At 41.0% G+C, this 16,096-nt stretch overlaps 1 protein-coding gene across 8 annotated transcripts in view; it reads right to left on the bottom strand.

Annotated features, from left to right (window-relative positions):
• LOC117757407 (pleckstrin homology domain-containing family A member 5-like) overlaps positions 1-16,096 on the bottom strand; it is a 198,845-nt gene that overhangs the window by 7,468 nt on the left and 175,281 nt on the right. For 2 of the 8 annotated variants that reach the window (XM_034578550.1, XM_034578553.1), the window contains 12 exons: positions 15,365-15,484; positions 12,369-12,422; positions 10,296-10,376; positions 7,070-7,132; positions 6,897-6,977; positions 6,545-6,697; positions 5,126-5,227; positions 4,930-5,038; positions 4,278-4,321; positions 1,566-1,701; positions 1,231-1,352; positions 441-632 (listed from right to left, as the gene is read on the bottom strand). In XM_034578550.1, coding sequence (XP_034434441.1) covers positions 441-632; positions 1,231-1,352; positions 1,566-1,701; positions 4,278-4,321; positions 4,930-5,038; positions 5,126-5,227; positions 6,545-6,697; positions 6,897-6,977; positions 7,070-7,132; positions 10,296-10,376; positions 12,369-12,422; positions 15,365-15,484 — 1,257 coding nt within the window. Of the gene's footprint in view, positions 1-440; positions 633-1,230; positions 1,353-1,565; positions 1,702-2,680; positions 2,879-4,277; positions 4,325-4,929; positions 5,039-5,125; positions 5,228-6,544; positions 6,698-6,896; positions 6,978-7,069; positions 7,133-10,295; positions 10,377-12,368; positions 12,423-15,364; positions 15,485-16,096 lie in introns of all 8 variants that reach the window. The other 6 variants (XM_034578545.1, XM_034578546.1, XM_034578547.1 and 3 more) reach the window with 6 other exon arrangements.

The following is a 16,096-nucleotide window of genomic DNA, read 5'->3' on the forward strand; positions in this document are numbered from 1 at the left end:
ACACCATCTGTGTGTGTGTGTGTGTGTGACAGTATCTAAACATAATTAACCTTTGGAGCTGATTGGTTTAAGGTCGACGTCAAGGTCAACGGAAACGATTATCTGAAAAATGTTTTCCAAAATATCTCCTGTCTCTATAAATAATAGAGAGACATTCTAAAGCTTGTATTGATCTGAAAACTATTCCCCATCCTTTGATTTCATACGATATGTGACGTCATGAAAAAGTCACGATGAGGTCAGATAACAAAGCCCTGTCAATAGTTCAAAAATGCATTTTCCCAGTTATCTCTGAATCCAATAGGTCTATTGACTTGACCTGAAGCTAATACAGATACAAAAATAATTGATAATCATATGATAGCAAAGTAATGCATTCACTTTTGTAGCCAATAAGATTAGAGACACATGCTACAGTTTATGTGTGTGTGTGCATGTACCTGCTGGGTAGCAAAAGGGTTGTCTTTGCTGAAGGAGGGTGAGCGGGATGGGGTTTCCCTCTTCTTCTCTCGGAGCGTCGAGGCCTCCTGGTTTCTCCTCATCCTCTCCAGCTGCTCCTCCACACTCATCCTCGCTCTGCCCACCTCTCGATCCCCATAACCCGGCTGATCCGCTGCACTCCTGGGACGGTCCTGCACGGGAGCACACCCACACGCTTACATTCCGCTGGTTCGTTGTCAGAAGTGCATGGTTTTACTATAATTGTGTAAGGTCTCAACCTCACTATGTGAAGTGCCTTGAGATAATTTACGTTATGATTTAAGGCTGTACAAATAAAATAAAATAAAATTGAATTATTTTGCTCCTTGCATTAAACTGTAGGTTTATGTTTTTTGATTTTCCAGCATTAGTGACAGCAACTGTATCTCAATAAATAGTTATTGGATATTGAAATGCACGCTATCCAAGAGGAGGATTTTTGTAGCTGCCTGAACTTCACTTGGCAAAAATGTGAGTATTTAACATTTTGGGTGAAAGTTTACATTCAGCATGTGTGTCTCATGTGTGAAGTTTGGTGGTGCAGGGCAGGTGCAGGTGCAGTGTGGGTGAGCCACAGTCACATCAGATCCTGTGACACGGGGAAAAAAAGGCTGAAGGGAACAGGGAAACTAAAGAGCTCTGACTCAAAGGAAAGTTCACCTTCACAGAGTCAACAAAACCATCCTCTGGTCTGTTTCATCACATCTGCAAATCAAAACTGAGTAATTTCATGGCTTTTGCATCTCTTACTGATCTGGCCTCGGGCTTCTTGGTCTTCCTCAAGGTGACGTAGGAGGCGATGGTGGACGACTCAGGAGGGTTCATGGGAGATTTGGTCCTGGGAGGGACAATGCCCACCGGGTAGGGGGGCACTGTTGGAGAGACGAGATTATGGAATGCTGTCACTTACACATTAGCAAACAAACACTGCAGTCAGGCTAATTGCTCATGCTGTGGCAGAACATTTAACCGTGCTCCATTTCACAAGAGATGCACCACATGTCAGTTGTCAGACAGTTACGGACATTAAACCGTTTTAAACAAGTTGTAGTTTTCCAAAAAACAGGAGGGGGGGGGGGGGGCACCTTTTGAGGCTCCAGAGTCTTTACTCTCTGCAGAGGTGTCCGTCTTGTCCTTGTCCTCACCGTTGGCCTCGTCCACTTCCTCTTTGACTGTTGTCAGCTCAGGTTCACTCTTATACAGACGATAGTCTGGCGCTTGCTGTGGCGGGGGGGGGAGAGATTGATGCATGTTTTTTTAGTTGTTCTTCGCTAAACTAAAAAACATTCTGAAACAAACTAAAGAGTGACACTCAGCTTTGTTGACTTAACACATTTCTTATTGCAGTTGATGGGTTCAATTCTTATATCTCCCAAATGTCAGCTGAGAAAGTGCTTAAGAGGTTGGAAGTTTCTTATTCAACACATTTAAACTCCAGATCCTCACAAGAAACTTGTTTGGCAATTTGGAACACAGATCACTGTGAGGGCAAACAGTTCGATTTTTCATATTTAGATAAACTTAGAATGTTCAAGAAAATGTTTTTGATACTTCTAAAACTATGTTCAGATATTCTGAGAAAAAGTCCCTGATTTTGTACTTATAATATTATGAGAATAAACCTTTTTCAAGGAGAAGTTGTATTGTTTGAAGTAAAAAGTCCTATTTTCATGATCAAGAATGAAGCAAACATTTTCACAGTAAAAGTTCATGGAAAAAATAATAAATATAATAAATAATATATAAATTTCTAAATCTCTATTTTCAGCCCGTAGTTGAAACACTCAAAGCAAAAAACCCACTCAATAAAACATCCCCTTCACAAAGGTGAAATTCAATTAATAAATCCATGGAGTAGAGCAGGGCTGAATGGGACTGTGTGGGTGAGTGGAGACAGTGGAGGCTGGATGGAGCATGGATCCAAGGGGGGAAAAAGGAGGGGAATTAGTTACATTTACTCAAAATGGCACTTGGTGAGGAGTGAGTCCCTGTAAGTTAATTCAGTCTTTAGGATGGAGCTCAGGTATGAGAATGATGACAATTCATATAAAAATGGTTGTAAAGCACAGAGGACCTTCTGAAACAGAGAGTCCAGAGGCAGAGGGCTGGATGGCGGTGACAGCGAACCACAGATGTGACGGAGGGGAGCACACATGGGAGGGCATGGGGGGGGGGGGGGGGGGGCATGAACGGTCCTTACGCTGTGCGCTCCGTTCCTAGAGCCGGCCTTGCGGTCCTCGGGCCGGGCTGTGTGGCTGGGCAGGCGCCCGCTGGTGTGGGCGTGGTGGGGGGGCACGTTAGGGGGGCGCTCTGACGAGTCGTAGTACTGGGGAAGGGGCGGGCGGGGGGGCACACTGTTGCCCTCCTTGGGAGGACTGAGTGGCAGCAGCATCACTGTCTGTTGACAGTCAACATAACAGGTCTCATTCCAAGGAAATAATATGGTATTAGTGGATTTTACTTGCAAGCAGGATCTACTTGAACAGTCTTAAAGCTCATCCAAGTGAATTCAAGTACACTCTGACGGTGTGATGAAAACGTTGGCCGCTAGGGGGCAGTGCAGCTGAAAACTCAGAAGTTACATATTCCTTGTAATTTGGTGAACATGCTAATTAACAGTTTACAATCCACATCCATCAGACATGAAGGAATGTTCACTTTCATTCGGAGTAGTTTCTGGTCACCTCATGAATGTAACCCTGAAATCTGCTCTCCTTTTAGCTCCGTTTGGTCTGCACCAACTCCTGAGATATACAGTATCCCTGTCTGTTAAAAGTGCTGAGCACGTTTGGTTCTCTGGGTATATCAGAGCTTTTTTTTTACTGACAACAACATCTCACTCCTACTGGAGACATTTTTTTTTCAAATTGGTGTGAGCCATAAAACCAAAACAACGAGCTGAGGGATGCTAAAGTGCCCTGTAGAGTTGAGGGGAACTCATTTATTATTCTTGTGTGTGGATGGCTGTAACGTATCATTTCAAATCAGACTGACATATCCAAATTCCCTTGAAAACTTTGTGTCAGCATTATCTGTAAATGATGTATGAATTGGATGAAGGTCACTTTTGCTCACCCTTTAAATTTTTATATTTTTAAGCCACTGGAGCAGAGATACAGAGAGAGATTGAAAGAATAAAACATGAAAGAATTTTGACTCTGGGCCAAGTTGTTTTCAAGACAATTGTGAAAATGTAAAACTGCTTGTTTCAACACCGGTAGTAGTAGTTACGAGCAGTCGAGAAGCCAGAATAACAAGAACAAAAAAAATGGGGCCCCAGCAGCTCCATGGACCCCTGAAAACAGATCAGCCGGAATAAAGGCAAATCAACTTGAACAGACCCTGAGTGTCTAACCCAAGACAAAAGTTATACGTTCGTTTTTTTCTTCAAAAACAATTCACTCTAGAGATTGAATGTTGGAGAAATCATGAACGCACCCACAAGGGTTATTCTAATCATTGCTGGCTCACAACTACATGACTGAAAAAGGTCATTGTGATGAATTAGCTACCTCAAGCAAGGTTCAAGAGTCAGCAAGTGGATTATTATAGTACACTGAATTAAAATGAAACCAGTATGAAGGAAATCATTTGAAACACTTCAATCCTGTGGCCAGGTACTTTCATCCCTTTTGATATTACGGTAAAATCAAAAGCACAAAATCACTCTTCCTTCTCAAATTTTAAAGATGCATATTTTTAGAGCCAGAGGCTAAACCGAATGTGAATCAGCTGAAAGCGAGTGTGGCGTAATGTGGACAGTAGAATGGGCTGTGTGTGCTGGGACGGTGCCTTACTTCATTCTTCTGGAGACTGGACAGAGGTTTGGAGCCAGGGAAATCTGTTGAACACACGGCAAATGGAGGAAAGAGGAAAAGGAACGTGAGCATTGTGGGAAACAGCATTTGTAGTCATGTTTTTCCTTTTACATCTTAAAGACATTTTTAAATCCAAATTAAAGTAACACAAAGGTGAATCAGAAATGTACTTCAGAGAGGCAATTTCATTTCATTAGCACGATGGAAATATTTCTTTCTCTTGCCACAGTTACAGACTGGATACCTCATCATTTGGGGTAGAGAGCCGTAGTGTTAAAGATCTATTGTGTAAGATTAAGTTGAAAGGGATCATTTGGCAGAAATTGAATATAAAATAATCCCATTGATGTTTTCACTGGTGTGTAATTGTTTTGATTGTACAAATTGTTCTTTTGTTACCCTAGAATGGGCCTTTATATCTAAATACTTTATATTTATATCAGGAGTGGGTCCTCTCTAGGGAGGCTGCCATGTTTTTTACAGTAGCCCAAACTGGACAAACTACCTCCTTGGGTTTTATGTCAACTGAAGGCTACCACAGGTTCACCTTCATGTTTGGAAGGGAAGGGTGACCCAGCCATCAGAAATGAATCTGAGAATGTGACTTATTTACGTGTGATTCCAGACTCACTGTTGTCTGTGCACCGCTGTGGTTTGTTTTTGGCCAGAGCCTCCATCACGTCCTGGATCCTCCACAGCTCCTTCTGGATCTGGATGTGCCGCTGGCTTGGAGGCTCTGTCTGAGGACACACCCACACACACACACACTGTTAAAACCTTCTTCACTCTACAAAGTGTGTGACTGCGTGTGTGTGTGTGTATATTACCTGTGGGCTGCCTAGGGCCTCCAGCTGCTCTAGCAGGTTGGACTTAGCCTGAGTGACATCTGTCTCCAGCCTGTCATAATCCCTCCAGGAGCGTTCCAACTCCTGAAACCAGGGCACCAGCCAACAACAGGGTCACAAGAGTGTGAATGTGTGTAGATGCCTAAATTTCCACTTCTCAAAGAACAGTATTACACTATTTCAAATCATTTGGATGTGTTGTGTGTATATCTACAGGTTTTCAACACACTGTTCCAGAGATAAAAGAAATGTGTTAATGGGAGACTCTGCAATATTTCTGTCACAAGTCTTCCCTGTAAAATTGTTGCTGCTGTCATTAATAACATCTTTACACTCGTATTGTTTTCATTATAATTAGTCAAAGCTGAAACCTGATGGTGCACAAGTGTTCCTGGTCTCTCTCTCCTCTCTCTCCCCACTATCTCCTCTCTCTCCCCCTCTCCTCCCTCTCACTACTGTCTCTCTCTCTTATCTTTTGGCAGTCAGTCACAGGGGTTGGACTGAGGGGGATTCCTTGAGCAATGAGGCTGGGGGATTGGGAAGGAGTAGTGTCCTTTTCACAGACCACACTGTCCACGGTTGTCAAAGGGGGGTTCCTCAAGTAAATCTACACAGTGTGTTCTATGAAGGTGGACTGATGCATTTTCTCAATGTCATTTTTAAATCTTGTGCCCACAAACCTAATTACATTCCCCTGCATTGAATTGGTGAAGAGGCTGGTGTCTCAAATTGAATCAAACGTCCTACATTATCAGATACAACTAGATTTAATTTCGATGTTATTCACTTTATTTTAATACTTTGGGTGAAGTGGCCTTTTAAAAGACCTTGCGGAGAAAAAATAGTTTGCCACTGTGAAGCTCTATGAAAACCAAAAGACGACTAGAGTGTCACTCAGCAGAGTGTGTAACTCTGCCAAGACCCAACAGTCCCCTTATGAAACCACATTTAAATTCCCTGGATCCAGATTTTTATTTGGATCCACAACAAAATACACACAGCGACAAACACCAGTCCCCTAAACATGTCACATTTTTTAATCAAGATCCATTCTCAGAATTATTCTCTGAGAAATCAATGAAAATATAAAAAAACATGCTGCATCCTTCCACCAGGTTTCATGGTAATCCATCCTCTAGTTTTTGTGCATAATCGTGCTTACGAAAATACAACCAACCAACCAACCAACAAACAGACAAAACTGAAAACATAACCTCTGTGGCGGAGGTAACAATAGATCCCAAATATATCTTGTAACACTTCCAGTAGCAGTGGTCTCTACAAGCATTGCACCCCTCTGAGAAGCACTGTTTGTTAGTTCAACCTGATTACCGGACCTATTCAACTTGTCCTGCAATGGTGCGTGCATGTGTGAGAGAGAGTGTATTGAGTTGTACTTACAGAGCTGACTCTGGACAGCTCTCTGCAGGTGCTCAGGAGGCCGTTCTGCAGCACGTCCCTCTGCTGGACCAGGCTCTGTGTGGCTGCAGCACTGGAGCCGCTCTGTTCACTCAGCTCCTGACTGGCTGACAGCAGGGCCGTCTCCAGAGTGTGCTGTCACACAAACACATGCATCCGCACGCACACGCACACAGACACACACACACACACAAACACACAATATCCATGACTTCAGAGGACATTTACTTCTTTTGCTGGAGACTCACCATAACCTGACACATTTTCACTTTAAAATGTAATGATTTCTTTTATGGATACTTAAAAGCATTGATACACACGCAGACCGCTGTACCTTCTCTCTGTGCAACTGCTGCACTTTCTCCTCCTGCATCCTCAACGCCTTGTCCTGCTCACACAGCCTGCTCAGCTTGGTCTAACACGCACACACAAACACACACACACACAGATGAACTAAAGTGTATGTGAAGTTTAAATGTTTCTGACTGAAGGCTGTGCTTGGCTTACGTCTATGTCGGCCTCCTCTGGGCGCTGGCTGAAGGAGCTGTCCTTATAGTCATCTGGGGTGACCTGAAACGAGGCGGCAGGGTCAGAGACAGGCAGCAGGGGGCGACAACAACACATCAGTTAGGATGGAGAGCAGCGAGCCCCAGCAATGAAGAGTTCTCTACTCAGAATGCTGTTTCATGCAATTTGGGGGAGAAGAATGACCTGACATCTTCGTTACGAAACTTAATGTTGTCTCTAGTCTGTGTTAACCAAAGGGATGACTAATGTGCTGTCTTTCTGGAAGTGCAAGAATTCAATTAAAGGTGTGATATAAATAGAGCTCTGTTGGATTACAAGTCATTTTTTTCCACAAATGCCGCAGAGTGAGTAAAGAAATCTTCATAATTTGCCTCCTGCTGCTCATTCCAGAGGCGGTGAGCGAGGGGATGAAGGGATGAGCGCTCGGTGCATATTCACTAATCCTGTTTAATTTCCCTTGAAGCTGTTTACCCAGGTGTTACCAGGGACGCAGTTGCTGAATATTATAATGAAGATAAAGTCAGAGAGAGGTGTAGCCAGAGAGCACAGATGCACACTAATACAAGTAAAACTAAGCCCCACACAACCATACTCTGTATATGAATCAAATCTCGACATGGGATACGTTCATCAGCATTATCTTCAGAGTTTGACATCAACAGCTATTGGAGGGGGAGTCATTTTCAGTGCTTGCTGAAAGTCTGAGTTCAGACAGTTACTTGCAAGCTGGATTTGTGACATCACAACCAAACCTGGTCCATCTTAAGGGTCGCACACACATTTGATGTGGAAAGAATTATCTTTCAGCGATGTAGGATCTTCTATCCAGTACTCAAAATTAAACTTAAAACTTAAGTTGTGTATTCCGGATTTGTTTAAAGAAGGAGGTAGTGCTGATGTCAATCATCAATTGCAAACCAGGTAATTGGACTTTCTTTAATGGAAAACAACATATCCGACAAATTGTATTATTCAAGTATTTTATATATCTTCAAATATTCCCGGAAGGGGTCTTTCTGCTTTTTTAGCAGTGGTGAGACCCAACTCAGAGAACCAAATCCTGGAACATGCAGACAGCCGTCTTTGGTGCTAACTGGTGCTTATTTCAGTTCAGCCTGTGAAATCAGTGCTGTATGAATAGAATATAATTTCTACATTGTGTTTTTACAGTTGGACCATTTACGAGAGAATAACAACCTTTGGTTTTCAAACCAAGAGATAAATCCAACCAAAGTCCTCCATGATTTTCTTAGAATAGATCCCTGGAGACCAAGAAGGAATTTACTGTCACCTTTATGGAACTCTTTGGACTGATTTATTAAAAATAATTTCCTGTTTTATTTTGATATATCAGACCTTGTGTGTCTGTTGGATGTTCTACTTCCTGCCCCACCCTCATTTCTTTCACCTGTGTCCAACTATCCTCTCTTGTGTATTTAGACTCTGTGCTCCCAATCCCAGTTTGTCAGCTCTGTTTGTCTCCCAGGTTTGTCTCCTACACACTGGACCTTTAACATGTTGTATCGTTTGTTTAATCTGTTCACTGAGTATGAAGAGGCCTAGATGAGATGGTTCTCTGCTGGAAAATGGTATATATCTCCTTCTGGACTAGCAATGATGTGCTGCACCAAGCGCAGGAGTTTAAGTTTCTTTGGGCCTTGACTGGAAAGTTGAGTAGGAAAAGGACAGATGAAGTTGTGCGGCGTCAGCAGTATCACAGAAATCGTACCGGATCCTTGAAGTAACGACGGAGTTTAGCCAGAAGGCAAAGCATTTGATTTACCATCATCTATGGTCATCAACTTTAGGTTGTGAGAGAAAGAATGACATGACGGATATAAGTAGCCAAAATTAACTTGGAAAAAAGCTGCTGCTCCTTTGCGTCAAAGGACTTGAGGTGGTTTGGGCATCTGATTAGGATCCTCTTGTGTGCCTTCCTTTGGAGGTTTCTCTGGGCACATCCATCTGGTAGAAAACCTCAAGGTAGACGCAGGCCTCACTGGTGGGATTAGATATCCCATCTGGCCTGCGAATGCCTTGGTGTCCCACAGGAGGAGTTGGAAAACATTGCTGGGGAGAGGGACGTCTGGAGCACCCTGCTGTCAACTCCGGATGAGTGTAGGAAAATTCATTTTGTGGATGAATAGTTCCAAAGTGTAACTCACTCTAAACACACAAACAATTGTTTCTACCTTTCTGTTTATGTACAAATTAAACAAATGCGATACAACATGTCAGTTAGTGAGCCTCAGATATGTTGGCAGGAATCATTTCAAACTTTGGATAGCCGTTTCCCCCTGCTTCCAATCTTTTCCACGCTTCTAGTTTAACCACATCCTGATTCATAATCTGCCTTCTAGATATCAATCTGCTCGTCTCGCTCTCAAAAGGAAAGTGAAACCTAGAACTATCCCTTTAATAATACCTTATGTACTACAAAAATGGAGCACTATTTTATGCAGAGCCACATAAAACACAAATATGTGGAAAAATGAACTTGAAGACAAGCAGTGTAAGCATTTCCAAAGTGTAACCCAACAATGAAGACAGATGGAGAGAGGAGAATTCCATAACTATGTAGAATTACACCGTAAGCCATGCTCGTTTCAGGTCTGTTCTAACAGCATCAAACAGAAAATAATGAAATGAGATGTGCTGGAACCAAAAACAACTTTATATACACTTTATATAATGCTGTAATGACATCTGGGAAGGATCACTGAGTAACAGCTGGCTGATGGAGGGACTGACTGCATCCAAAGTGGTAAAACAAGAGGTTGATGGTGAAGGGGGGGGACGTGGATACACAACCACTGGACTACCAGGGCAAAGGTCTGCTTTGAGTCGGTTTCAGTTCAGTCAACTTAAAATTAAAGAGTTTGTTTAGTATAAACAGAGATTTCCATCTTGGGAAATCAAATCCCAAGCTACGTGGAGTTAACGATAGCTGTATGTTTACATTATGCACATTAGTTGTTTTTATTTAAGATTGAACTCTCCAATCAAAGTCCACTGAAATGTTTTTGTTGTTGAGCCAAATTTCTTTTGTTTTGTTTTGATGAATACAACTTAAAAAATTCTTAAACAAAAAATTGCATGATTGCCGTGAGCTTTTGACCCAACAACAGTATATATATATACGATTCGTCCAAACCCAAGTGGACTGCTGAAACTGTTCCAAGCCAGAGCCTGCCGAACACCTTACTTGCTGGTAGAGTTGTGGCCTCGGTGCCGAGTTCTCGATCATAGTATGAATCATGAAGATTAGGGGCTCATTCTCCTTCGTCTATTGGAGCACCATGGAGAAACAGGAGATACAGTGGTGTAATAACACGTCTGTGTTCTGCTGTCGCGAATACGATCAACTTCTCACAAATACCTAATAAGGGTTGAACATTTCAGAGATTTGACATTGGTTTAAATGAATCAAGTACATTAAGCACTAGAGATGTCCATTGATCCTAATGCTTTTGTGTGAGCAAAACACAATTATCTTTGGTCTGAATGTGTCCAGAACTGTCCTCAGCTCCCTCAGGTCCCTACATTTAAATAAATATATGTTGGTTTTCGGGTAAGTTTTCCGCATGTCCATTGGATTGAATAAGTCAAAAGAGTTTGAACATCTGAGACTTGTTATTAGCTAAGTCTAACTTTCTTATTTAAAGTAACTTTTTATTGGTATAGGTGTGCATTTTAGACATTCCCCAAAACAACAACATCACCTTTAACTGCATTACTAGGCAATGTCAAATATCAATCCAGTCTAGGAGAAACTAAGTTTATTATTGTAACTCGAGTTATATTTTGTGGCGTCTGGCCATCCGCACCATCTGTCCCGACACAATTATTATTCACTGACAAGTAATTCAGTAAAGTATCAATAAAAATAGGTCCAATGGGGCAGGACACTCAGACACTCTTACATACACATTGTAAACAGATTAGTTAGTCAGTGAAGGTGAACTGTAAAATCCTATCCAAACTGTTTAGAGTGTACAGATCGGATTCTGGTTCAACCTTGACCTACTGTACCTTCTTTATTTGTACGAGGGCCTAAAACCAACATATGAAGTGCTTGGTGTGCGTGTTTACCCCCATACAAGGAGATAATTAATCTGTTTGTGACAATACTGTTATTATAACAGAGTGAAGCGATGTCCAGAGCTACAAAAATAAGACCAATAATAACTAAATCCCTGCAAGGTGAGTGATTAAGCATACAGACATGATTTTAAATGAAAGACCTACTGACCAATGTCTACTGAGGGAGAAACTACCCCTATCACAAAAAGGTTTAACATATGTAGTATATGTGTTTTAAAGTAAATAGGCTAAAATTACGAATATATTGCTCTGTTATGTTAAATGAACATGAAACAAGATAAATGACAGAGGATAGAAATTTGTCATTCGAAGACGAATAATAATAACTGAATAACTCCAGCAGACCCATCTAAAAACAATGTTTCCAGTTAGCTTGCAAACTCCTAGTTTCTCACTCCTACATATCCTGTCCAAGGCGGTTCTCTCCCCAAAGCACATGACCTTTTCAGAGCCAAGCAGTCATATTCAATAATGCAAGAACTGTGGGAAGGCGAGCTGCAACCTACAGGCCAGAAATAAACAGCCCATTTAAATGCCTGCCATGATCGGGCAATGCCTCTGTGAACTGTCAACTGCTCATGTTTTTCTTCCAATTAGCCTGGCATGCGGAGCATTCTGCAACACAGTCTTAATGAGATTGCAGTGGGAAAATCCATATTATTTCTTACATTAATGACAGAAGCAGGTGGAGCAAATACACCACAGACATATTAAATCATATTGGAAATTAAATTCCTGCTGTTATTTTCTCTTATCTTTGCTCCCTATAACGACTCCATTGAAACTAAAATGTCACATTTACCTCCCTGCACTTCGCTAAGTTTGTTGTTGGAGCTGTTCTGATCTAGAGTGTCCAAGGTTAAGTGCTGTTGCTCTTGGGCACATACAATTAAAGTGTCAAGCAGTGTGTATTTATAAAGGCTGTGATGGGTATTCCATCTAGACAGCACTTGCTTTCATTGGTTAGTACGTAGGTGCTCCTTAACTGGGAATTACCTACTGCATGCTCTAACAGGCTAATTGCAATCTGCATGTTTCACTTGTGGTAGCCTAAAGATTAGTAAGTATTTTGTTAAAGTGGTGAAAGGGCAAAGATAAGTCAAATGAAATCAAGACAGGAAGAGAAGTAGCCAGAGACAGACATGAATCCATGTGTTGGCTGAGAGGTTCTCACCTGGCTGTCCAGGTAAATAAGGTTCCTCTGGAGGTGATGAGAAAGAACGTCAGTCTGCAGTAGCAGCCCAACAAGGAGGAGAGGAGGCAGGAAAAGTGAGGCCATGGACAGAAGCAGCCGAGAGAAGGAGGGAGATGACAGAGAAGGGGAAGTCAAAGGCACATTTCAAAAGAAAAAGGGGGAGATCATGAAAAGAGGAAGAGGAGGATGTGATAGAAGATTAATTGAGATGCAGAGCTGCATATTTAATATTGAAACATTCTTTTTTTATGATGACAACTTGAGTGTCAACTAACCCTTACCCAAAGTGTTTGAGTTTCCTAACTTATATCAATCATAGTTTATTTGTCATAACAACAGCCTTTCCCTAACCATAACCATACCATAGCTGCCATGATGATATTGTAGACAGTCTATAAAGACGAATACTAGCTGGCACTGAATGGTTAAAAAAAGACCTGGAGCATAAAATGGGTTTTTGCACAATCGTCCAACATCAGCCTGTGTAGTTATAGGGTTGAACTGAGTTGTCTCATTAACCTTAACTGACATATATAAAGATAACAGCCGAGTAAGAAGGGTCATGACCTTATCTACAGTCATGCAGCAAAGTTAAAAAGATGTCGATTCTGTAGGTAGGTTTCCTTCCACCTGTCTTCATGCGCTTGAGTGGAAATTTTACTAAAAATATTGAAATATTCCACAAAGGTTGTTACACAGGGCTGAGGTGGAAAAGTTGTGGAATCGAGAAAAGCAAGATGCAAAATGGACACGAACCCAGTTCGAAGCATGTGACCCAAACAAGTTTCAGTGGACAAAAACATCGGATCTGTGTGGAACGTTAATGAGAGACTGTAAAGTTCCTCAAACAATCACGTGAAACAAACAGAAATCCATCCTGCTTTTTACATTGTGTTTCATCATTTGAGGATCGATTGCTCTTTTGAATGCTTGCTCGATTTAAAGGCACCTGGATTCCCACCCGCTGTTCATCGTGACAAACCATCCCCAATATTTGCAATAATGGTAACATGCATTAATTTACAATTTATGGTTTTGCAGAATTTCTCAAATTTTGGATTGGATAAAAACCCACCTTGTGCTCCTATTGTTGTGTTGTGTTTGTAATATGTGCGGTACATCTAGGTTTGGGTGATACATTCATATATTTACAGTCAGGAAACACCCAGTAGTTATGCTGCTATGGTGTAAAAGTTGAAACATTGATCATTTGCCCTAGCTAAAACAGTAAAAGAAGTTAGGGAACACAAAATAAATTAAATAAGGAACTGATGAAACCTTACTGACCAGGAAAAACACAATATTTGAGCTCAGTTACAACATTATCATATCCAAAATCTAAACCAATACTGTATCTGCCCAGCTCTTAAGACATGCATACTGGAAAGCTGCTGCCAGTTAGCATAGCTTTTCTGCAATTTGAATTATGACATTTACAAAACTTCGAGCATGCTTACTGTACATGCATAATGAAACAACCCAGAGTCTTCCAAATAAACTCCACTGATTAAGTTAACATATAAACAAACAGACAGCACACTGGGTTCAATGGGTTCAAACAAGAACTTATGTGGCACATCAAGCTAAGAAAGGAGGGCACCAAATGTTTAATGCATCAGCTCTGATGCATCCATAAAGTCCCGGCTAACAACTGCACAGAAACCTCAAGCCGACATGCAAAGGGACAAACGGAAGAACAAAAGAAGGCACCAATCCCCAGCATGAAACCGACACACCCACCAGTCTGCACACACACTAGTCCCACACCGATACTGCAAAATTGAATTGAATTTGGTGTGTTAACATAGGGGCAATGAAAAGTTTGACACTAGAACGTCCCAAATCGATCAGTTGCATCTAGTCAACTTTGTTATGGACCTGTGATAACAATTTCTAATTTGGTACCTCCAGTAGAATTGGCAGTGGTTTTGGAGTTTAGGTTTATTGAGCTAGTTATTTAGGATTTGCCAATCATGCCATCATGATTTCTTGTTTTATTAAGAGTGTATGTTTTATGTTTATTCTCTCAAATATCATCTTGATGGAATAATTGGACAAACTGCCACTTTATCGATTGACATAAACATGTGTTGTGATAAAAACTTAGTAGTATTATTTAGGGAGAATTTATGAAGAAGTTCATGTTTTTTATCCTAGCCTGCATATTTCTTTCTAGTGGAATACCACAGTTTATGGTAATATTACTATAATTTCCTATGGTACTTTTTTCTTCCTTTGTTATTTATGTTTTTGTACTGCAGTACATTGTCCTGGCTTCATAATCAGCCTTTTAGTTTGTTCAGACAGTGACCAGATGTTACACAGACATAGTAAATAAATCCTTACATGTAACCTGACTGCTGAAGGTTTAACTTTCTGCTAACAGATTGTTGCTGTGAGCTCAGTTCACAGCATCTACACAAATAACCTGTGCTCCCCCTTTCATTTATTTCTTTATAACATTAAAAAAAGAAAATTATTCAATGCTCTTATAACCATAATTTGTTTAATCCTTTTAAAAAGGGTTAATAAATAACTTTATTGGAATAATTTTTTGTCACAATACTTAATTTAACTGACTAAGATCAAGCCAAAAGGTTTATAAAAATGTTGCTGAAATAAAACTAAAAAAACTGACTGACATATGGTAATATATTTTGGGGAAATATGACTTATACATACTGTGTATTATATTAAGTGTATTATTGAACTTTTCTTCATGGTCTAGAGTTTAAAAAGTAAACAAAATCACAATGTTTATAATAATATATAATGGGGTTAGGGGGCCCCAGTGTAATACCAAGTATTCTGTTGTTTGCTCACAGAACCTTTCCAAACACACCAATTTCAATTTTATTTGGAGTAAATAACCAGTCTAACACAAGGAACCTCCCGCTGCAGACACACAACACAGAAAAGTGGCATTTTGGTTGGGAAAGCACATGCACACATGTATGTAGACACTCAGTGCTGACCTTGGCGTTGGGCCCCTCCATACCCAGGGCCATAAGCTGAGTTACTGTGTGCTCCCGCAGGCTGTTGAGCTCCGCCTGCTGCCGGCGGAGCTTGATCAGCAGCAGCGTTAACTCCTCGGGCTGCACAGGGCAACACATAGAGGAGAGAAGAGCTGCCACACTGATAAAAACAACAGGCACCGACTAACTGTCGTGAAACATAATGCAGTGACCTTAGAGAGGAGACACAACAATGATCTGCCAGGACTTTTTAATAGTCCAATAAAGACAATTATAATCCTGAAATGCATTTCAACCAACTATTTCCATTCAGATTATCATTATATGCAGATGACTACCCTGTTGACTTTGAACAGTAATAAAAGACATTTCAGATAACAGCCTCACATTAGAGGGTGTTCGCTATTCATCTTGCAGTGTAGTGTCCACAGTACAGTGGGCGAAGGGACGTCCCGACATTAAAGTCAAACATTTTTGCGAAAACAAATGAGGTGATTCTAAAGTCGCTTCAGACAATATGACAAATTTCCTGGAGTAACCAAAGACATCCTTGCATTTGTCCATTGTGTTGTAGTTTCTGATGCACAGAACTTCAGAAATTTGTGACTGTAAACTAATATGAGATTTTTGTTTTTGAATATTACCCCCGTCTACATACAATTTTTTTTAAACTACAGTGGGCATAATATGTCATGTAAACAGGGTGCACACACTCCTGCAGAGACAAAAACA

Source organism: Hippoglossus hippoglossus, chromosome 23, assembly GCF_009819705.1.
Source record: "Hippoglossus hippoglossus isolate fHipHip1 chromosome 23, fHipHip1.pri, whole genome shotgun sequence".
Classification (NCBI taxonomy): Eukaryota; Metazoa; Chordata; class Actinopteri; order Pleuronectiformes; family Pleuronectidae; genus Hippoglossus; species Hippoglossus hippoglossus.